A 23434-nucleotide genomic window follows, 5' to 3' on the forward strand; every position below is an offset into this window, starting at 1 on the left:
GGAGGTCTCCACAGATTCTCACAACAGATGAATTCAGAGAAAGCTATACAGCCCCAAACATGAGGTTGTTTCTTCATCCCCATGAGTGACATTTCTAGAGCCTGACCTGCTCCCCAAAACAAGGGAGAATTCCCACACCAGAGAAACAGTGAACAAAACAAACTGACAAGAAATTTTACACCAATGAATGAAGAATAAGCAAGAATGACAAAGAGCCAAGTAAAAACTCAAAACAGATCAAAGGGAAAACAACAGCTGACAAAATAAAAACTCAACAGAAGGGTTAAAGAATTAGCAAAATGGAAGATGTTAAGAGAGGACAGAATCAGATGCTCCCTATGTTTAAAAGGAGTTTTTAGGAGAGAACAGAAACAGTGGGTGAGATAATAGAAATAAAAACGGTACTTCCCATACCTGAAAAAAAGAAACTTGTCTTCAGATTAAAGAAGTTAAGTCTCAAGCAGGGTAAATAATAACAAACCTACACTAGGATATAACCTGACTTTCAAGGGAACAAAGAGAAAAGAGTCAAAAACCGTGGAAAAGAACAGACTATCTATGAGACAAGAGGGCTCAGTTGAACAGCAGATCTTTCATTTATTAACAGAGTCCAGGAAACAATACAACAGTTTCTTCAGAGTACTGTGGCCAGAGTTTTGAATACCTCAATTGGTTGAGCCCGATTTTTTGGTTAGCACTTGTGAAGTTCCCAGTAGTTTCACTGGCACACTCACTATCTGTAATCTCACAATTACCTTGTGTAAGAGGGTAGGAGCAGCCCAAAAGGGAAACTTAAGTACCTAAGGCTCTGGCTGCCAACCCTTTCTTGTGCCTAAGTAACATCATCCAGAGATGCATATGGTCATCGTAGTATCAAACTTTCCAATACCCAGCACAAAACACTTTTACAACAGAATTTTTAAACAGGCAAAATGTATCAAATACACTTAATTTTGTCAGTCCAACCACATACAATCAAAGCAGAATGTTCTATAAGAAACTAAGAAGACCTCTGAAACATAAGTGTACCACAAAGGGCCTATATTTCAAATGACAGGAAATGACAAATAGCAAAATAGCTATTTCATACACAGGGATGCTCATTATAAAATTTTTATAACCTTGAGAAGTTCCTTGCTATTTACAAAGGTTTTTCTTGAGCTATTAGACCTAAAGTTTGATGATGTGTAAGAAAAGTACCGTCAGATCTATTTATTTATCTGTAAATTTTACAGGATATTAACAGTGAAATCTACCAAGTTTTAAATACGCACAACACTGTGGGAAAAATCCCAATCAGTAAGTTATAGTACATTCATAAAACGGAATACTACAGAGCAAAGGTACCAGACGACAGCCAATCATGCTTGCAGACTGTATTTGTAAATAAAATTTTACTGGAACACAGCCACACCTATTCATTTATGTATCATCTGATGCTGCTTTCATAGGATCAGGGAGTGCTGAGTAGTTCTGACAAGTTCTGACAAAAACCTAAAATATTCACCATCTGACTCTTTATAAAGCAAGAAGTTTGCTGACTCCTGGTAGAGAGAAACAAAATGAATTACATCCTTAAATCAGCATGAGTAACTCTCACAATGATGATGAAAATTAAGTCACAAAAAATACACTATGATTCCTTTTATAGTAAACTCTTAAAACATGCAAAACAAAGATTCACTGTTTATACATGCACATAAAACTTTTAAATAAAAAGGCAGCAGAGTGAGTAACACAGAAGTGATCTCTGGAGCTGTAAAAGAGAAATGTAACTGTGGAAAGGACATGCATAGAGTGCATGCTGACAAGGTTCTATTCCTAAACCTGGAATTCAGCTAAATGGATGTTCAGTTTATACTCTTTAAACTACTTAAATGTTTTATACAATCATATGTATGACATATTTCTATGACACTTAAAAGCTCGAAAAAAGACTTAAAAGGCAAATGTCAAAATGTGACAGAGTGATTTTTATTTTCTTATATGTGCTCATCTCTTAAGACTGTTTAATAACCTCCTTGCAATGAACTGTAAACAGCATACCGAAAAGAACATAAGCATGAGAACACTTATAATGAAAGTGAAATCTTCCATACTATCCTAGAAGCTTTAGTCTAAAAATTATATAGGAACAAAAGTAATAATTAAAAAACACCAGCATCTTAGAACAATTTGGTTAAACCCATGAATTTAAAATTTGAGTCTACCTAGTTCTAATGAAGCCCAAACAAAATACAAAGGCTCGTATTAATGAGTCCATTCTTCTTAATTTTTTCTTGCCAGATCTATAGCAAAGTTAAGGAAAGCTGCCAAGAAACTCTATAATACCATCTAACTTTTCAAATTTGTAGCCTACAAGAAAAAACAAAAACTAAGACTGCTATACCACATCACAAAGAGGATTCACAAAAGAACAAAGAAGCAGGCAGCTAGGGATATACAAACTCTAAAAAAGAATTAGATTTTGGAAATATCTTTCATGGATTGGCTGACTGAAGGGAGTCGAACAAGTAGGAAACAAAAAGTTAAGAGTACAAAACTGTTACCTTTTTCTTAGATGTTCTGCTTCTCCTTTCTCTAAAGTAAGCAGAAAATAAAGCAGACTGTAGCAACAAGAAGCCAGAAACGGCAGTAGAGTTTCACTAAGTACACACGTATGATCCAGGAGCTTACAGATAACACCCAAAACACAGCCAGCCGTGCTGTCAGGAATTACAGTCAATCCAACCTAGGCAGAGAAATATGAGGTTAATGACCTGTTCACAACAGCCCTTCTCCCCAGAATAAAAACAAATACCATCACCTGGACAGTTAACCTCCCATCACTACTGGTGGCTCAGATGGTAAAGAATCTGCCTGCAATGTGGAAGATCCAGGTTTAATCCCTGGTTTGGGAAGATTCCCTGGAGAAGGGAATGGCAACCTACTCCAATATCCTTGCTGGAGAATCCCAAGGACACAGGAGCCTGGCAGACTACAGCCCATGGGGGTCACACAGTCGGCGAGGACGTAACGACTACCCTACTACTGGTGGAAATGAGAATAACCACAACACATGCCATGCCACCCACCGCATCGGAAGGTCCTGTTTCCCTCTGACAACTTAACTGCTACCTGAAATGACCCTGAAAATATTTAAACTCAAGAAATACTATCAATCCAATCCCCCACATCCCCTTCAAGACAAAGTCTCTTAAATTTTCTAGATGTTACAATTTCTACTGTTGGCCAGAAATATTATTTAAAAGGCTTATTTCATGCATCCAAAGAAAATCTTGATACCAACAATCACATTTACATGATCCTGAGTATTCAGACTGGAAAATGCTAATCTGGCACCACCCTCATCTCAGGAAATTAAATGCACAAACCAGAGTTCATTTTACAATTTTCCTTCCCCTGCCCTTTGATTTGACCGGTCATGCAGACATAACCAAAGAAAATCATCTGCACTGGAATAAGGTAATACTATACTTACTCTTGACTGCCTCACTGCCCCAGACCCAGACAGGGGACATCCTGGTACACTGGCTCACCTGGACTCTACTGTATCAACAGCCATTAAGGTGGACTCTTAACTTGTAACGATAAGTATACATAGTTAAAATCTCCTGCAAGCAACTGTTGAGTAATCATAGTCTGCAGGCTCTGAGGTCTTAACCTTTCTACCAGGCTGTCTGAAGAAAGCGACCAAGACTGACTGGAATGCTGATCTTGGAACAGTGAGTTAAAAAAAAAAAAAGATGGGGATCTTTGGAGATACAATGTATATGGATTGGAAGTTTAATAGCAGGAAGAAAAGGGTACTGAGAATTCAAAGGGGTAGTCCTCCAACTTGAGGGAAGTAAAGAAAACGGGGTACGCATGTGCCTATAAAATTATCCAAACAAGTGACAGTCCCTTGAAGAAAACCTTGGGGGCTCTCCCTTGCACTGTAATATATCATTATACTAAAAAGTCAAAGATCAAAGTGTAATGGTTGGAGGAAGTTAAAAGCAAAACGCAGGCATACCTAATGAGAATTCAATACCAATGGGAACAAGAGACACCCACAGGCCAAAAGACAAGTAAGTTTCATGGCTAAGCTCAGTTTCTAGTGGCCTTGAGCCTGTGAGGTGACAGCCCTTACTCCACACCTCACCCCTTCTAGGTATGACACTAAGCACATGTTCACGAAAGCATTTCAAGTCAGAAAGACCCAAGGTATCATTTTAAGGTCTTTCATTGCTCATATGTAGAGAGTAAGGTCCTGGGAAAGTGAGGGATTTCCTTAAGGTTACACAATTAGTTAGCAACAGCCAGCAAACAAACCAAGATTTCTCAGTTCTCACCACAGATGAGAGGCCATGAAATTATTAAGCTTAGATTTCTGGACACTCACTCTATCCCTGATTATGGCAAACCAAATCTTAACAAGTGAATCTCTATGCTTTTTCTGTAACAGAAAAAAATGTTAAGTATATTTACCAAATGCTTACTGATGGCAGTCTGCAGGACGTCAAAGCTTTGGCTTCGGACAGGGACAACCAATAAATTGTGACAAACTGTCTGTCAGAAAGGAGAAAACCAGTACCAGATCAGAACACTGTAGGTCAGAAACAAGTCCAATAGTTTTTTTTTTAAACCTACTTGCTCTACATATCAAAAAGAAACTCAACAAGAAGTGACTCTAAAGATGCAAACATCAATCAATCAATCCTCGTATACAGGGGCTAATTTTCCAAATAATTCATTTATTAAATACTTACTGAGCACTGTGGAGAAGGAAATGGCAACTCACTCTGGTATTCATGCCTGGAGAATTCCATGGACAGAAGAGTCTGACAAGCTACCAAATATGGGGTCACAAAGAGTTGGACACAACTGAGTGAGTACCACACAAACTGAGCTAGTCTTATCAGGCGCTACGCATAGGAGTGAAAGAATGAGAAACTTCTGTCTCACAGCCCTCGGGTAGCTTACAATCAACCAATGTAGAGCCTACATTCCCATTAAATAAGCGCTACAATAGGGAATACACAAAAATACACAGAGAACTGTACAGAAAAGATCTTCACGACCAAGATAATTGCAATGGTGTGATAACTCACCTAGAGCCAGACATCCTGGAATGTGAAGTCAAGTGGGCCTTAGAAAGCATCACTACGAACAAAGCTAGTGGAGGTGATGGAATTCCAGTTGAGCTATTTCAAATCCTGAAAGATGATGCTGTGAAAGTGCTGCACTCAATATGCCAGCAAATTTGGAAAACTCAGCAGTGGCCACAGGACTGGAAAAGGTCAGTTTTCATTCCAATCCCAAAGAAAGGCAATGCCAAAGAATGTTCAAACTATGGCACAATTGCACTCATCTCACACGCTAGCAAGTTCAGTTCAGTTCAGTCACTCAGTCGTGTCCGGCTCTTTGCGACCCCATGAATTACAGCACACCAGGCCTCCCTGTCCATCACCAACTCCCGGAGTTCACTCAGACTCGCGTTCATCGAGTCAGTGATACCATCCAGCCATCTCATCCTCTGTAGTCCCCTTCTTCTCCTGCCCCCAATCCCTCCAGGCATCAAAGTCTTTTCCAATGAGTCAACTTTCACATGAGGTGGCCAAAGTACAGGAGTTTCAGCTTTAGCATCATTCCCTCCAAAGAAATCCCAGGGCTGATCTCCTTCAGAATGGACTGGTTGGATCTCCTTGCAGTCCAAGGGACTCTCAAGAGTCTTCTCCAACACCACAGATCAAAAGCATCAATTCTTCGGCACTCAGCCTTCTTCACAGTCCAACTCTCACATCCATACATGACCACTGGAAAAACCATAGCCTTGACTAGACAGACCTTAGTCGCCAAAGTAATGTCTCTGCTTTTGAATATGCTATCTAGGTTGGTCATAACTTTTCTTCCAAGGAGTAAGCATCTTTTAATTTCATGGCTGCAATCACCATCTGCAGTGATTTGGGAGCCCAAAAAAATAAAGTCTGACACTGTTTCCACTGTTTCTCCATCTATTTCCCATGGGAGTGATGGGACGCAATGCCATGATCTTTGTTTTCTGAATGCTGAGCTTTAAGCCAACTTTTTCACTCTCCTCTTTTACTTTCATCAAGAGGCTTTTTAGTTCCTCTTCACTTTGTGCCATGAGGGTAGTGTCATCTGCATATCTAAGGTTATTGATATTTCTCTCCCGGCTATCTTGATTCCAGCTTATGTTTCTTCCAGCCCAGCGTTTCTCATGATGTACACTGCATAGAAGTTAAATAAGCAGGGTAACAATATACAGCCTTGATGTACTCCTTTTCCTATTTGGAACCAGTCTGTTATTCCATGTCCAGTTCTAACTGTTGCTTCCTGGCCTCCATACAGATTTCTCAAGAGGCAGGTTAGGTGGTCTGGTATTCCCATCTCTTTCAGAATTTTCCACAGTTTATTGTGATCCACACAGTCAAAGGCTTGGCATAGTCAATAAGGCAGAAATAGATGTTTTTCTGGAACTCTCTTGCTTTTTCCATGATCCAGCGGATGTTGGCAATTTGATCTCTGGTTCCTCTGCTTTTTCTAAAACCAGCTTGAACATCTGGAAGTTCACACTTCACGTACTGCTGACACCTGGCTTGGAGAATTTTGAGCATTACTTTACTAGCATGTGAGATGAGTGCAATTGTGCGGTAGTTAGAGCTCAAAATTGTCCAAGGCAGGCTTCAGCAATACGTGAAGCGTGAAGTTCCAGATGTTCAACCTGGTTTTAGAAAAGGCAGAGGAACCAGAGATCAAATTGCCAACATCCGCTGGATCATCAAAAAAGCAAGAGAGTTCCAGAAAAACATCTATTTCTGCTTTATTGACTATGCCAAGCCTTTGACTGTGTGGATCACAATAAACTGTGGAAAATTCTGAAAGAGATGGGAATATCAGACGACCTGACCTGCCTCTTGAGAAACCTATATGCAGGTCAGGAAGCAACAGTTCTAACTGGACATGGAACAACAGACTGGTTCCAAATAGGAAAAGGAGTACGTCAAGGCTGTATATTGTTACCCTGCTTATTTAACTTCTATGCAGAGTACATCATGAGAAACGCTGGGCTGGAAGAAGCACAAGCTGGAATCAAGATAGCCGGGAGAAATATCAGTAACCTCAGATATGCAGATGACACCACCATTATGGCAGAAAGTGAAGAGGAACTAAAAAGCCTCTTGATGAAAGTAAAAGAGGAGAGTGAAAAAGTTGGCTTAAAGCTCAACATTCAAAAACAAAGATCATGGCATCTGGTCCCATCACTTCATAGGAAATAGATGGGGAAAACAGTGGAAACAGTGTCAGACTTTATTTTTTGGGGCTCCAAAATCACTGCAGATGGTGACTGCAGCCATGAAATTAAAAGACGCTTACTCCTTGGAAGGAAAGCTATGACCGACCTAGATAGCATAGTGAAAAGCAGAGACATTACTTTGCAAACAAAGGTCCATCTAGTCAAGGCTATGGTTTTTCCAGTGGTCATGTATGGATGTGAGAGTTGGACTGTGAAGAAAGCTGAGTGCCAAAGAATTGATGCTTTTGAACTGTGGTGTCACGTGAGAGTCCCTTGGACTGCAAGGAGATCCAACCAGTCCATTCTGAAGGAGATCAGCCCTGGGATTTCTTTGGAAGGACTGATGTTGAAGCTGAAACTCCAATACTTTGGCCACCTCATGTGAAAGTTGACTCATTGGAAAAGACTCTGACGCTGGGAGGGACTGGTGGCAGGAGGAGAAGGGGACGACAGAGGATGAGATGGCTGGATGGCATCACCGACTCGATGGACACGACTCTGAGTGAACTCCGGGAGTTGGTGATAGACAGGGAGGCCTGGCGTGCTGTGATTCATAGGGTCGCAAAGAGCTGGACACGACTGAACGACTGGACTGAACTGAACAATATGGAGGTCTCAGTGATATAAACAAAGAGCTGACAAAAGCCTTTCTCCCATCTGGTGGAAAAATACATCACTGCAAAAAACATGATCCACAAAATAGAAATTCCATGTGCAAATTATGCTGCCTCTTATTCCCTAACGGTAAAAGAACAGTCTATAACGAAGAAAAAGATGAATGAGATGGGAATCAAATCTCTAGTATTTTTAATTTTCCAAGATCTCAAGAAAACAAGAAGCAGAATGACAGCATCAAGTCCTTCAGAGAATCACAACACAACTCCAGAAGCCAATGGAATGCAGTACCAAAATGAAGTTTGTAGAAAAATCCCATGGGGAGACAAGATAATGCTAGTGGAAAGAAGAATATGACTCTAGGAAGAGAAGGAATCGTCAAGATAAATTCCAGAGAACTGTCAATCCTCAAAAATCAACAGTATCTGCATTATGTCTCTATAAACCTCTTGCAGAGTGATACTACCCAGAGTTTTCACAGGGCAATTGTCTTCTCTTTTAAACCTGTAGGTAACAATGTAAACAGGATATTTTCAATGCCATCTTCCTTCTTCAAAATGAGCACAGTGAATATTATCATTCATAAAAGGTAAATCATATTTGAAAGGCCCATTCAATAGTAAATGATCACTCAATCCCCTCCTTTTTCCTTTTTGCCTCCCTCCCCTCCTGAACGACTCAGTTTAGCTACTGCGTGAGGCCAAGCTAGACATCAGCACTAGAGTCAATGGGAGAGCTTCAGTGGCCCAGAGTCAGTTATCTGTTAACAAATAGAGGTGCTCTGTCCCCAAGAATTGAAGTTCAAATGGGAGAAGAAAGATGCCCACAGGGGAAAAGGGTGGCACCGAAAGGAGACGATCACAGACAGAGGAAGTGACCAAGTAGGTAAATAAGTAAATGGAAGTCGGGTTTCTCACCATCAGAAAAAGCAGGTACAAGAGGGAAAGGAGAAAACCAGAATGAACCCCATGGTGTTGAATTCCTGATTTCTGTTCACTGATAAGGTCTGGGAACAGCAATATCAACTAGCAATGAACACACTTCTAAGAGTCCAGAATCGTTTCCTAAAATCCATTCTCCACCTATAGGAAAACTGGGCTTCTTAAAGAAATACCTGATTGCTGGGCTGGGACACGGAAAATACAACATGAATCTGAAACAATCTGTGATACAATAAAGGTAGTACAGCTAACCCTTGAACAACATGGGGAGGGGATTAGAGGCACAGACCCGCTGTGCAGTTGAAAATCTGCACGTAACTTAACAGCGGGCCCTCCACATCTAACGTTCGTATCTGCAGATTCAACCATGGGTCCATGTAGTAATGTAGTATTTACTACTGAGATAATCTGCATGTAAGTGGGCCTGCACAGTTCACATCTGTGTTGTCCAAGGTCAACAGCACTCAGAGAAACGTGAGGACATGTCAGAAGAACAAAGACGTTTGCTTCCAGGAGGACCATGGCAAACATGAACATCACAATTAATAAAGATAGTAAGGAATTTTAATCCACTGGAAAGTATAAGAAACCATTCTAACAAAAAGAAATAAATGAATAAAAGAGAAGACCAAAAAGAAATGATATTTACACTGTTTCAAAACATCATAAAATATTACTAAAGGGGAAAAAATAGAGTGGAGAAGGTGACCAGATACCACTTACTCAAGTGGGCAAAGTGAACATCTAATGGGACAAATCAAAACCCTGCACCATCTGACAAGCTGCCATCAGAAACCCACAGCATCACTTCAGCATCACTTGTGACATATTCCTGCCACATCTGTATAACCTGATTTAACCATGCGGAAATAAACCTGAATTGAGAGAAATTTTACAAATAACTGTCCTGCAAAAATGATGCTTACTCCTTGGAAGAAAAGTTACGACCAACCTAGACAGCATAGTAAAAAGCAGAGACATTACTTTGCCAACAAATGTCTGTCTAGTCAAGGCTATGGTTTTTCCAATAGTCATGTATGGATGTGAGAGCTGGACTATAAGAAAGCTGAGCGCTGAAGAATTGATGCTTTTGAACTGTGGTATTGGAGAAGACTCTGGAGAGTCCCTTGGACTGCAAGGAGATCCAACCAGTCCATCCTAAAGGAGATCAGTCCTGAATGTTCACTGCAAAGACTGATGTTGAAGCTGAAACTCCAACACTTTGGCCACCTCATGTGAAGAACTGACTCATTTGAAGAACTGACTCATTTCCCTAGTGCTGGGAAAGACTGAAGGCAGGGGGAAAAGGGGACGACAGAGGATGAGATGGTTGGATGGCATCACTGACTCAACGGACATGAGTTCAACTCCGGGAGTTGGTGATGGACATGGAGGCCTGGCGTGCTGCAGTCCATGGGTTCACAAAGAGTTGGACACAACTGAGTGACTGAACTGAACTGATTCTTCAAAAATGTCAGGGTCAATGAATGACACTGCTTTATCAGCAAAGTCTATGTGCTATTCTAAATCCTTTGTTGTCATTTCAACAATCTTTACAACATCTTTACCAGGAGTAGATTCATTTGTTCATTCTTTGCTCATTCATTAGAAACAACTCTTCATCCATTCAAAGTTTTATCATGAGATATCTGCAATTCAGTCACATCTTCAAGCTCCATTTCTAATTCTGGTTCTCTTGCTATTTCCACAACTGCAGTTACTTCCTCCACTGCAGTCTTGAACTCCTCATGAAGGTTGTAATCAACTTCTTCTAAACTCATGTTAATAGCGACATTCTGATCTCTCGCTGTGAGTCACAAATGATCTTTATGGCATCTACAAGGTGAACTCTTTTCCAGAAAGTTTCCAATTTACTTTGCTCAGATCCATCAGAAGAATCTCTAATTATGGCAGCTTATAGCTTTAGAAAATGTTATTTCTTAAATAATAAAACTTGAAGGTCTAAATGACTCCTTGATCCATGGACTGCAGAACGGATGCTGTGCTAGCAAGCATGAAAAAACATTAATCTCATTATGTATCTCCATGAGGGTTCCAGAATGACCAGTGTTTTGTCAATGAGTAGTAATACTTTGAAAGGAAGCTTTTCTTCTGTGCAGAAGATATCAACAGTGGGCTTAAAATAATCAGTAAACCATGGTGCACTGTCATCCAGGCTTTTTCCTTTATAGGACACAGGCAGAGTAGACTTAGCATAATTCTTAAGGGTCCTAGAATTTTCAGAATGGTAAATGAGCACTGGCTTCAACTTAAAGTCACCAACTGCATCAGCCCCTAACAAGAGTCAACCTGTCCTCTGAAGCTTTGAAACCAGGCACTCATTTCTCTCTAGCTAAGACGTGTCCTAAATGGCATCGTCTTCCAGTATAAAGCTGTTTTGTCTATATTGAAAGTCTGTTATTTAGTGTAGCCACCATTTCAATCATCATCTTAGCTGGATCTTCTGGATAATTTGCTGAAACTTTCCCATCAGCTATTTCACCTTACACCTTCATGTCATGGAGACAGCTTCTTCCCTTAAGCCTCATGAAACAGTCTCTGCTTCCTTCAAACTCTTCTGCAGCTTCCTCACCTCTTTTAGCCTTCAGAGAATTGAAGAGACTACTAGAGTTTTAGGGCTTCCCTTGTAGCTCAGTTGGTCAATCTGCCCACAATGTGGGAGACCCGGGTTCGATCCCTGGGTCAGAAGATCCCCTGGAGAAGGAAATGGCAACCACTGCCAGTATTCTTGCCTAGAGAATCCCACAGACAGGAGCCTGGAGGGCCACAGTCCATCGGGTCGCAGAGGGTCGGTCATGACTTAGCGACTAAATCATCATCAGGGTTTTGCTTGAGATTTGGCTTTAGCTTTAGGGAATGTTGTGGCAGTTTGATCTTCTATCCAGATCATTCAAACTTTTTCCATGTCATCAATAAGGTTGTTTCACTTTCTTATTATTCCTCTGTTCATGGAATAGCACTTTTAGTTTCAAGAACTTTTCTTTTGCATTCACAACTTGGCTAAACAGCACAGAGGTCTAGTTTTCAGCCTATCTTTGCTATCAACATGCTTTCCTCACTAAGCTAATAAGCATTTCTAGCTTTTGATTTAAAGTAAGAGATACACAACTCTTCCTTTCACTTGAACACCTGGTGGCTCAGACAGTAAAGAATCTGCCTGCAATGCAGTAGGCTGCGGTTTGATCACTGGGTCAGGAGGATCCCCGGGTCAGGAGGATCCCCCAGAGAGGGAAATGGCAACCCACGCCAGTATTCTTACCTGGAGAATTCCATGGATAGAGAAGCCTGGCGAGCTACAGTCCATAGGATCACAAAGAGTTGGATACAACTGAGCGACTAACACACACACACTCACAGAGGCCACTGTAGGGTTATTTATTAACTGCCCTAATTTCAATATGGTTGAGTCTCAGGGAATAGGGAGACCTGAGAAGGAGAGAGATAGGGAATGGCTGGCTGGCTGGTGGGGCAGTCAGAACACACATATTTTACTAAGTTCACTGCAGTATCTCATGTGGGCATGGTTCATGATGACAATTAATTACAAAGCCCGAAACAATTACAACAGTATTATCAAAGACCACCAATCACAGCTCACTGTAAGAAATAACAATGAAAAAGTGTGAAATATTTCAAGAATTACCAAACTGTGACACAGAGACATGAAGTGTACCCATGCTATTGGAAAGATAACAGACATCCTCAATGCAGCACTGCCACAAAATTTCAGTTTGTAAAAACTCAACCTGCAAGTACGAAAAACACGGTCTACTTGTATGCTGAAGTATGGACTATGGGCATTTTGTCAAATAGTTTAAGAAAACAAGTTATCTGTACTGCAGTTGTAATTTTTCTCTAAGTCTGAAATTGTTTCAAAATAAAAGTAAACAAAAATACAAACAGAGACACACAAACATACATATATATAGGCAATCTTCACTTTTGCAACTACAGTGTTAACCAAAACTTGCATACCTCAGATTCCTGACCTCACAGTGCTCAATTCCAGAACAGGCATGGCAATTTGCTACTGTGGAAGCTAAGTTTTTAAAAAATTTTCTACCTAATTTTATACAGAAATATCATACACATAAAACTGTTAATAAAATGAGAGATTTCAAAAACAAAAGAAAAATGGTCTATTTCTTAAACTAGAGTAATGTTTTATTATTATTCTTCAGAATTTAGATAAAAAGCAGTCTTTTCAAACCATTCAAAATTTTAAAAATGACAATGAAAATTAACCTTAAAAACTTCCACTAGCTCTGGAAAAGACACTTCCATTTGGGAACAATATCTCTGTCCAAAGATTCCTTTTCCCTTTGTGATCTTTCCCTTTCAACTACTATTTCCATCATTAATGGCAAGATCAGACAATTCTTTCTTCAGTGTTTGGAAAAAATGATCACGAAGATACTAAGTGAAAACTGCAAGATCCAAATCAGAGTATGTTATTTGTGTAAAAGGAGAAGCCAAAAGAATACATATAATCATTTGTGAAGACACAGAAGTTATCCAAAAGAATACATTTAGAAACTAAGGAAGGGAAGTAGGTGGCTGGGAGACAGGGAATGGAAGAACACTTTTACTATGATCCTTCTGTTCTTCTAAACTGTACTTTGTGGGACTTTCCTTGTGGTCCAGTGGTTAAGAATCTGCCATCAATGTAGGGGACACAGGTTCAATTCCTGGTCTGGGAAGATTCCACAGGGCAACTAAGCCTGTGTGCCAGAACTAACGAAGCCCTAGAGCCCTTGCTCTGCAACAAGAGAAGCCACCACAGTGAGAAGCCTGCACTCCACAACTAAAGAGCAGCCCCAGAGAGTGACCCCCACTTGCTGCAACTGGAGAAAGCCTGTGCACGGCAACGAAGACCTCGTACTGCCATATAAAAATAAATAAATGCTTAAATGTAGTTAAGTAGATAAATAAATTATACTTTGTTTAGAAAATCTACTCAGAAAAAAAGGTCCGATTTAAATAAAAAACCACTTCAGACTAAGCAGATAAAACAACTAAGCAAACCCACTCCATGGACTACTAACTTTTTCAAATGAAATAATAATAAAAAATCAATTTTTACACTAAGGCTGTCAAAAACTACATATATTTCAAATAATTTCATATGAAAAGGCCAACTTAAAGACAAATTTTATCCAAAACAGAACTAGAATCTTAACTTCAAAAACTAACAATGAAACTTTCAGATTTTTCCTAATTTATGTCTTAACATTTCAAAGACAGCATCCTTGAAGTTTAATACATGTCCTTGCCAATGTACACTCAGAAACATAACCAATCACATTTTCATGACATGTGTCTTTACACATATGTGATTCTGAAAAATAAAAATTGTCAGAGAAAGATTACTGGAGTTGTGCAAGTTATCAAACTAGACACATAACAAGTCTATGTCTGGAATCTGGGGCCCACTAATCAATCCCCATACCACGCTTTCCCCAATCCATAATGATGTAGTTTAAAAACATTAGAAACAATCTTACAAAACAACTACTAATACTAAACCCAATCTCTTCATGTACTATGGATTAAGATAAAATGCCAGATATTAGATATGCAGGCTGGGTACCTAACTCATTAGTTTTCACTGTTTAAAATCCACTATTTTTTGAAAGCCGATATATGAATATAGTTAGGCACCTGGTAATAAAGAGAAGAAAGTGTCCCTGGCATGACCTAAGTATTGTGATCAGAGTCAAACAAAACCATGAGAGAAATGTGTTAGATGTCTACAAAAGGTGTAGCCCTAAGATACAGGAAGAACGTAAAGATTATTCTGGAAAAGAATGCAAGAAGTAGTAAATAGATCAGCTGAATAAAATCAATTGGTATAGCAATAAAACAGATTTAGGTTCTAGAGACTACCCTGTTGAGAACAATGACAAACGTTGTTTTTTGTTTGAAAAGGCTATGGCCTAGCCTTAGCTATGGCCTACGAGTTGCAAGAAAAGAATATACAGTCAACACCCTAACCAAAAACCTTATGTATCATTAAAAAAAAAAAGTTAGCTAGCACAGAACACAACCTCAGAATTTGCAAGAAAAGTTCCAACCAACATTATTTGGGATGACACAACTGCAATCCTACTGGGCAAGTACTGTTCAATGCAAGGAAAGAAACTGAAGAAATACGTAAAAGACATTAACTAACATATAAATATCTTACAGACTCAAATCCTTAGGACTAGTATTTATGATGCTTTTACATATTTATATATTTGTAACACAAAACAATTCTGACGATTAGCATAAAAGATCAGCCCTATAATTCCAATTTAAAACACTATTAACATCTAACCTAGACTTGTAGTTTTAATTTGAATTTCACTATAAACAGTACTGAAACTTAAGATATTAAGATGTACCATGCTTGTAAGTTTATTAAATGTTTTAAGATTTACCATAACAATTGTGAAGGTTTGTCTGAAAACTGAACTATTTACCAAATAGTGAATATATTATTTAAACTGTTTTTTAAAGTTTTAAATATGTTTGTAACAGGGATAAAACATAATTAAAGCCTCCTTTTAAAATGATTGCCTAAACTTACTATACTTATCTAAAAAGACTTGTTAGGCTGAACTTTAAAATTCAAGGGAAATTTGGGGTTTAAAATGTAACTTTGATAAACTACATACTAATTCTTTAAAACCAAATGAACTTCCAAATAATTTTTCTGTTTAGAAAAAAAACCCACCTTCAAGGAAACAAAATCCTGCTTAACTCTTATTCATCCTTCACTAGCTACGTAAAATTCTTCCCTTTCCATGAAGCCTTTCCTCTTTTCTATAAATGGATTTATCCTTTTACTCTACACTAGTAAAAAGAAAATAAATGTGTCTCTATCATTCAAACAGCTAATTTATTCTATTCTAGTGGCATAACTTTTTGAACACTCTTCTTTTAGGAATCTAGATCGCCTATCCAAGGATCACATACACTTTCAGAACAGGGACTGTATTTTATACTACTCTGCTGCTGCTAAAGTCGCTTCAGTTTATACTACTCTAAATCTCTAAAAATATCTTACACAAGGCAATGCTAACACATAGTAACTATTGGTGGCTGACGAACTGAATTCTAACAATCTTGCATGCCTTTTCAAACGGACCATTACCTCTGTTACGTCCCAATGGTGTAAAAACTGATCCAAGTCAGTGAGGTAAAGTAGCACAGGGGAAAGCTGCGTCTGGATGACATGAGGCACTCCTCGAAGGCTCTGAAGCCAAGTCAGTTCCTCTTTTGAAAACCCTAATTTGAGTAAGAAAGCCAATTTAAAATAAATCACAAAGCATGTAACATTCTTCAATAATTTTTTAAAAACAGGCATGTATCTTCAAGTTAAATTCTTCAAGCTGTTTTCTCTGAATTTCATGTATTATTTTAAAAAATGAAATGCCAGCAATGTAATAAAATTCATATAATTATGTAAACAAAGATGTGACCTGAATCAATGTGTAATACATCAAGAAATAACATTATACCCCTTATACTGAGGACTTTACCACCTTTATACTTAAGTAAATGTGAAAGATATAATCATTCTAATTAATGTCAGGTTTAAAAAAGCAAACGAACAAGAGAAACAGCATGCTCCTTCATACATACACCAAACTCTGTATTCTTAAACAATAGCCTTCCAAATGTTTTAAAACTATTCCATCCCTCCTAAGTCTATTTCTTCAACAATTACTGTGTACTTTCTTCTACCTATCCTATTTGTAAGATTTCTGATTCTCTTACCACCTCTATTATACCTAGTCTGACCTACACAAACAACTTGCCAAAGTCCCTCTGGAAAGACAGCTCTTAGAATGATCAGAATACCAGCACAATGTGGTCTGACCCTAGCTACCTGCTTTGATGTTTTCAGATCACTGCACTTCCATGAACATGCCCTAAAGAGTCATCATCTGGTTTGGAAGCCATATCACACTCCTGATTGATTCCTAATGAGTTTCCTAAAACCACTAAACCCTTTGACAGGTACTCCTAATTAAAACATGAAGCCCTCACATCCATCTCAAACGCATACATCCAAAGCTATCAAACAAACATGTACAAGCCTACTTGTTTCTTTCATATAATATTTATCTTGCTACATTCAGCTCCTTATCAGAACCTTTCAAGCTATTTTCGGATTCTGATTTAACATATTTAATAAGTCTCTTAATTTTAAGTCTTCAGAAAATTTCAAACACTGTCATCTTTATCATCCAATTACAAAACAAAACTACTGAAGACAGTACAATCATCTAAAACAACAGCAAAAATACTTACCAATCCAACACATCAAGACTCATTTTACTAATTTTTCTTTGAAATCAATGGAAAGCAAAATATGGCTAATTAAAATCTGATGTTTTTCCTAACACACTGAACATTTTAAACATGTTTAAAATGAATATTCTGTTCACCATCTTATTAAACTATGCAGTGAGGTTCAAAACTTAGACCCAACCAGGTAAGACAGTAAATCTTAGGAGAATTTTCATACTAGGTTCTTTTCCTTTCCTTAACTTGGCAGATCAGTGTAGTTACCTGTAAGTGTTGAAAATAAGAAGCTGAAATAGTCCGCATTACTGATGTTTAACTGAACACTTCCATTCTGTTCTTTCACTGAAGACTTCCATCCAGAAAATGATGATCTATAATAAATGGAGACCTAGTACTAGAAGTGACCAACTTGAAGACTCAGGAATAAAGACAGAATATATGACTATTTTTCTTTGTTGAAAACAAGTCTAATTTAAGAGCTCAGACAAAAATCCACAGTATGTATAATCTTTACATATAAGGGTTCAAGTACCATAATATGGAAAACATTTTTAACATATATTTATGTAGTTTCCTTGAAAAGCATAACTGGTCCACATATATGGTACAACTTAAAAAATTTTCCACACCACTCAAAACTCAGATTCAAGGAGCCAAGATGAAGTTCTGCTTTTCAGTAGTAGGTTCAGCTGCTATGTATTTACTACCTCATCTTTATAAAAAAAAAAGTCTTACCTTGCTTATATAAATGAGCTAAGTTTAAACAAGCTCCTGCTTCCTACCTAAGCAAAAGCATCTTAACTAGGTAAAGAATACTTCAATTTAAAGCCACTCTGTGTTAACTATGCATTCCTATACTTTGCAAAGCTTTAGAACTAGTCTACTTCACAATCCTGCAGCTAAAGTATTGGTAGGGGACTTAAGGGAATAGCTAAACATAAAGCAGCTTCTCATTAAATGAAGATTATCTGGTTCCTGCTATGAGATCAGTTTCCAGTGATATCTTTAAAAACTCTCTTCAAGGTAAGACTAAGGAGGAATACAGGCAAATGTCAACCATGGATACAGCAAAAAAAAAAAAGAAAGAAGAAAAAGCTGAGAATCATCAGATCCAAAAAGCTAAGACTACAATTTTTTATCACAGAAATCTGAATAAATGTCAAGACAAAATTAGGAGTTTCTAATTCAACAAGAAGCACTTAAATTTTTTTACCACTGAAATAATTGTATTTATTAATATTCTTAAGAGTTGGGGAGTTAAAAATGGAAACATTCTTCTGAATCATTCCCACTTAAAGGACTTCTCTTTGCTTAAAGGGCTATGGAGGGAATGTCACAAGCTCAGAGGTTATAAAAAGTCAGAGATGTTCAATGGAAATGAGTACAAAATGGTGATTAGAAAACAAACCAACATCCTCTTGAATCCAGTGAAAACTGCGCCACCCAGTGGCTAAAAGGGGTAGCAAATCCATTTAAAAATCTAGTTTGGACAAAAGACAAGCAATGTATCACACTGTCCTTAAAACTACCATGACCATATATACTGGACAGACCAGAACACTTCTGAGAATAGAAGGGACGCTATTATCAATCATGCTTGGACAACAGCAGCAAACTAGACCTGCTCCTGGCAGCCTAGCTCACATGTTTACCGTGCTTCGAAACCGGGCTGAATTTCTCAGTAGCTGCTCCCTTCTAATATTTTTTCTAACAGTGTAGATTACGTTTCCACATCCACGTCTTATGTTCCCCAAATCAGCTGTAAATAAACTAGGGGCAGAGAGGATAAGGAAGAGTAAAGGTCAGCAGAACAACACAGGTAGATGGAGGGGGAAAAAAACTCAAACTCAAAAAAGCTCTAAGTGGATGGTGAAAAAGGTAGGAACAGCAATTCTAAGTACAGTTTTTAAAAGATAAACTAAACACCAACAGTTTTAAGTTGATGGGTTTTTCACACATTGAACAAACTGAGATGATCTGCTCTTAGATAAACTCCCTCTGCTAGAGACAACAGTGTCAGAACTACAAAACCCAAAGTGAACTAGATGGTAGAGCCAATTAATAGATGAAAATCAGAAATCATTAAAGGAACATTTCAGGAAAATTAACCTGACAACAATGCATGATATATATGGAGCTGAGAAGCAAGACTACTTACTATAACGGTACATGTGGGAGATAATGAAAAAGCTGCCAAGTTTACAGTCATGATCAAGGACAGAAGGGGATATTTTGAAGAAAAAACTTAAGATATGAAATAACCCAGGTGACTTCTAAGGAACCAAACATTATTCTTCAATTCTAAATCTAGAAAAAGTGATGCAATAATAATACCACTGGCCTGGGAAAGTTGAAAAGCCCCCATTTTGTTTTAATTTTTAAAGAGATTAGTTTGAATAGGGACAAAACATCTACAGAAAGAGAAGTATACTAAGACTCTGTGCAAATGCTAAAAGGCAAAATTTAACTTAGTAGACTTTTAACTACAAGACAGTTTGCTTTTGATGATTATAAACTTCTATTGCCATTACTTGAAATTAATATTTTCTCAGTACTAGCCACAAACCCACAAAAAGAGGTAAAAGACAACGTGTGAAAAAAATCCTTTACAGAAGTTATTGAGCATAAGTCAAAAATAGCTGATGCCAATAAAGATACTAAATACAAGTTCTAAAGAGAATTAATTTTAAGAGGTGTTCACAAGTTGCTTTTAAATGAATGTTAAAACAGATCCTAAACTAGTTTCTATCATGGGAAAAGAGTGCCCTCTACTGGAAGTTAACAGACATGAAACCACTTAAGTTAACTGCATTGCTTAAAGACCTGGCATTAAGTACTCAACTAGACAAAGAGGGGTTTCACATATAGGCAACACATTGCAAACGGCTCTCTTTTGCTAAAAGGAAAAAGTTATTATCAGTTATGAAGCACACTTTGGGTGACAGCATTCAAACATACATCCTATCCTGGTATGAAGAGACTGGCAAACAAAGCTAAAGAAATCTACTAATAAAGTGAGCTACTCCTGTTTAATTGGGACAGAGGATATCTGCTCAAGAAGCCAGCTACAGCATAGATTCAATTTCTGCCTAAAACTATCAGACCCTGGCCTTGAGCCACAATCAGTTAGAAATGGCTGAATACGAAAGTACTATGCCTGATACAAACATTAAATTTTAAAGGATACTTTGAACTCGCAACATGAAACACTATTAATTTTTAAGACCTTTGAGGGTAAAAGGGTACAGTCACACTCTGGAAAGTAGTTCCTCAAAAAATTAAACAGAAAATTAACATATGATCCAGCAATTCTACTTCTGGCCATACAGCCAAAAGAATTAAAAGGATTCAAACAGGTATCTGCACACCAGTGTTTATAGCTGCATTATTCATAATGGCCAAAAGGCAGCACAACCAAGTATCCATTAACAGATGAATATATCAAAATCATGAAGACAAAACAGTGGTAAACAAGGGCTGGGAGAAGGGGAAATAATCAGTACAGAGTTTCAGTCTGGAATGATGACAAGTACTGGAGGTGAACAGTGGTAGCAGTTGCACAACAGTGTGAATGTACTTAATGCCCCAAAACAGTTCTAACTGTACACCTACAACTGGTTAAAACGGTAAGCTTTATGTGATGTATATTTTGCCACATACACACCCATCCACCCAAAGATATTTCAATGATTCCTTGTCGGAGTCTGCAAGCTTTTATTTCACCACCTACATTAAACTGAGCTCCCTTCCAAAAAGGAAGACCTGTATTACAATTTCATAACACCAAAAGTTTTAAAGCACAGCACTCTCATCTGCCACTGAATCCTTACTATGGCTTACTTCTGATCATTTTAACCTGTTTCAATCCACCTACACAAATCACTGTATGTATCTACCTATGGCTCAGCGGTAAAGAATCCACCTGCAGTGCAGGAGAACAAGGGTTCGATCCCTGGGTCAGCAAGATCCCCTGGAAAAAGAAATGGCAACCCACTCCGGTATTCTTGCCTGGAAAATCCCATGGGCAGAGGCGCCTGGTGGGCTACAGCCCATGAACTTAGTGACTGAAACCATGACGATGCAAACCACTGAACAAACCACCGGGAGCAGTCTTCCTCTAGTCAACTTCCTCCATCTAGTAATAACCAACAATTTTAACTGCTGTTTCAAGAGCCAATGAAGGGAGGGGCAGTATTTGTAAGTCAGTTCATAAACTGCCCGGGACAGGGGAAGGGTGAGGGAGAAGATTATACACTTGAAATACAGCTCACTTCAGCATGCTACCTCATGTGCAGTATCCCGATAAGCATGGCAGCCAAATTTGCACTGAGTCTTCCCATAATACAGCAGCGACTTAGCCGAGAAAGCAAGTCAGCAGGCAGACTGGGTAGAAAATACACAAGCTGGACCAAAAGCTGCTGAGACTCTGCTGGGAGAACCACCACAGCGCCTTCTTGTGGATCTAGTGAGGTAGGAAGACAAGTTACAGTTTAAAAGATACACAAATAAGAATTAATAAAGCAGACATAATTTTCACTGTGCTATGGTGAATTCTCGGAGAAGGCGATGGCAACCCACTCTAGTACTCTTGCCTGGGAAATCCCATGGACGGAAGAGCCTGGTAGGCTACAGTCCATGGGGTCGCGAAGAGTCGAATATGACTGAGCGACTTCACTTTCACTTTTCACTTGCATGCACTGGAGAAGGAAATGGCAACCCACTCCATTATTCTTGCCTGGAGAATCCCAGGGATGGGAGCCTAGTGGGCCGCCGTCTATGGGGTCACACACAGTTGGACACGACTGATGTGACTTAGCATGTTGAATTCTAACATACCAATTACATGGAAAAAAGTTTTATCAAAAAGGATATATGTATGGCTTAAGGTACTGCCTAGAGTAAAAGACTAAATACAATCATTATTTAGAGATAACATTTAACACTGAATTTCATAACATTCAAATGTGTTATTTGAAATAAAAACTGATGGAGTTAAAGGAATCAGAAACAAAGCAAAACAGTAAAAAAAAAAAAGCAAGCACTTTTGCCAAACAGGGACAATTATGATATCAACCTAATTTAACACCAAAGACTTATTTGAGTACACACACACCCCTACATATAAGCAATACTAAAAAATACAGATTTTATAATACCACACACAAAAGGTAGACACAAACCAATGTTCGTCACCTAATAAATGGATAAATATAAAGTGGTGTATCTTCAACAATGGAATGTTACTCAGCATTAAAAAGAAATGCAGTACTCATATATGCTACATGAATGAATCCTAAAAATAGTATGCTAAGTGAAAGAAGCCAGACTGAAAAGACCCACATTATACAATTTCATCTAAGAAATGACCAAAATAGGCAAATACAAAGAGACAGAAATGGTGAGCAGCGGTTGCCAGGAGCTGAGGAAGGAAGAAATGAGGATATAGGGACGGACTACTAATGGTAGAGTTTCTTTCTGAGGTGATAAAAATATTCTGGAATAAGAGAATAGTGACTATTGCACAATCTTGGGAATATGCTAAAAATTAATGAATTGCACAGTGTGAAATGGCCAATTTTATGGTATATGAATTGTGTCCCAATAATAAATACTAATTATACATATGTATATATGTCAGTATGTTTTTATTGATATTTTTGCTTAAAGAATGAAAAGGTTTTAGGGGTGAATAAAAAATTAATATATGAAAGCCACACAAGATATTGATAATGATTAAATAAGTAAAATGTGCCAAAGTTTTAAAAGAATTTTGTAAGAATACCAGATCAGTTTTGAATTTGTGAGTTTCATGGCTTAAAAGACAATTTAAGATTTGAAGAAACATCTACAACCTTTAATTTTCTAAAACTATTGTATTAAGTAATACTACTGAAAATGAATTTACTGGTTGATATTTTGTTCATTTTACCATGGTATAATTAATGCCTAATCTGAAGCAAAAGTAAAACCTAAAGATCTCCCCTTTGCAACATCGTTCCTAAGTTGGGGCAGACAGATTACTACTTACACAGGTACACAAAACTCTTACCATAGATTCGGAGAGCAGTAACTTGTAAACTTTTGAGCAGCTCTTTATTTGCTCGGGCTGCAGCAGTATGGATAATGTCAATAAGCTGTGTTGAAAGTTCAGGGTTTCGGGAGCCGAGATGAGCAAGCTGCAGTGGTAAACCAGCCAACCAACGTGATAACACTTTACTACGGTATCTAAGGCCATCAAAGAGAAGAGAAATACACCACA

General features: G+C 38.2%; 1 protein-coding gene across 5 annotated transcripts in view; it reads right to left on the reverse strand.

The window, feature by feature from the left end:
* TEX10 (testis expressed 10) overlaps window positions 1-23434 on the reverse strand; it is a 49050-nt gene that overhangs the window by 3523 nt on the left and 22093 nt on the right. Inside the window, exons 8-14 of one of the 5 annotated variants that reach the window (XM_068974496.1) lie at window positions 23225-23400; window positions 21460-21637; window positions 17440-17546; window positions 16016-16149; window positions 4471-4551; window positions 2550-2731; window positions 1444-1544 (exon numbers count right to left, since the gene is read on the reverse strand). In XM_068974496.1, the coding sequence (XP_068830597.1) occupies window positions 1454-1544; window positions 2550-2731; window positions 4471-4551; window positions 16016-16149; window positions 17440-17546; window positions 21460-21637; window positions 23225-23400 (949 nt within the window). In that variant the 3' untranslated portion in view covers window positions 1444-1453. Of the gene's footprint in view, window positions 1-1443; window positions 1545-2548; window positions 2732-4470; window positions 4552-16015; window positions 16150-17439; window positions 17547-21459; window positions 21638-23224; window positions 23401-23434 lie in introns of those variants that run through there. The other 4 variants (XM_068974499.1, XM_068974497.1, XM_068974494.1 and 1 more) reach the window with 4 other exon arrangements.

Source organism: Capricornis sumatraensis, chromosome 6, assembly GCF_032405125.1.
Source record: "Capricornis sumatraensis isolate serow.1 chromosome 6, serow.2, whole genome shotgun sequence".
NCBI classification, from domain to species: domain Eukaryota; kingdom Metazoa; phylum Chordata; class Mammalia; order Artiodactyla; family Bovidae; genus Capricornis; species Capricornis sumatraensis.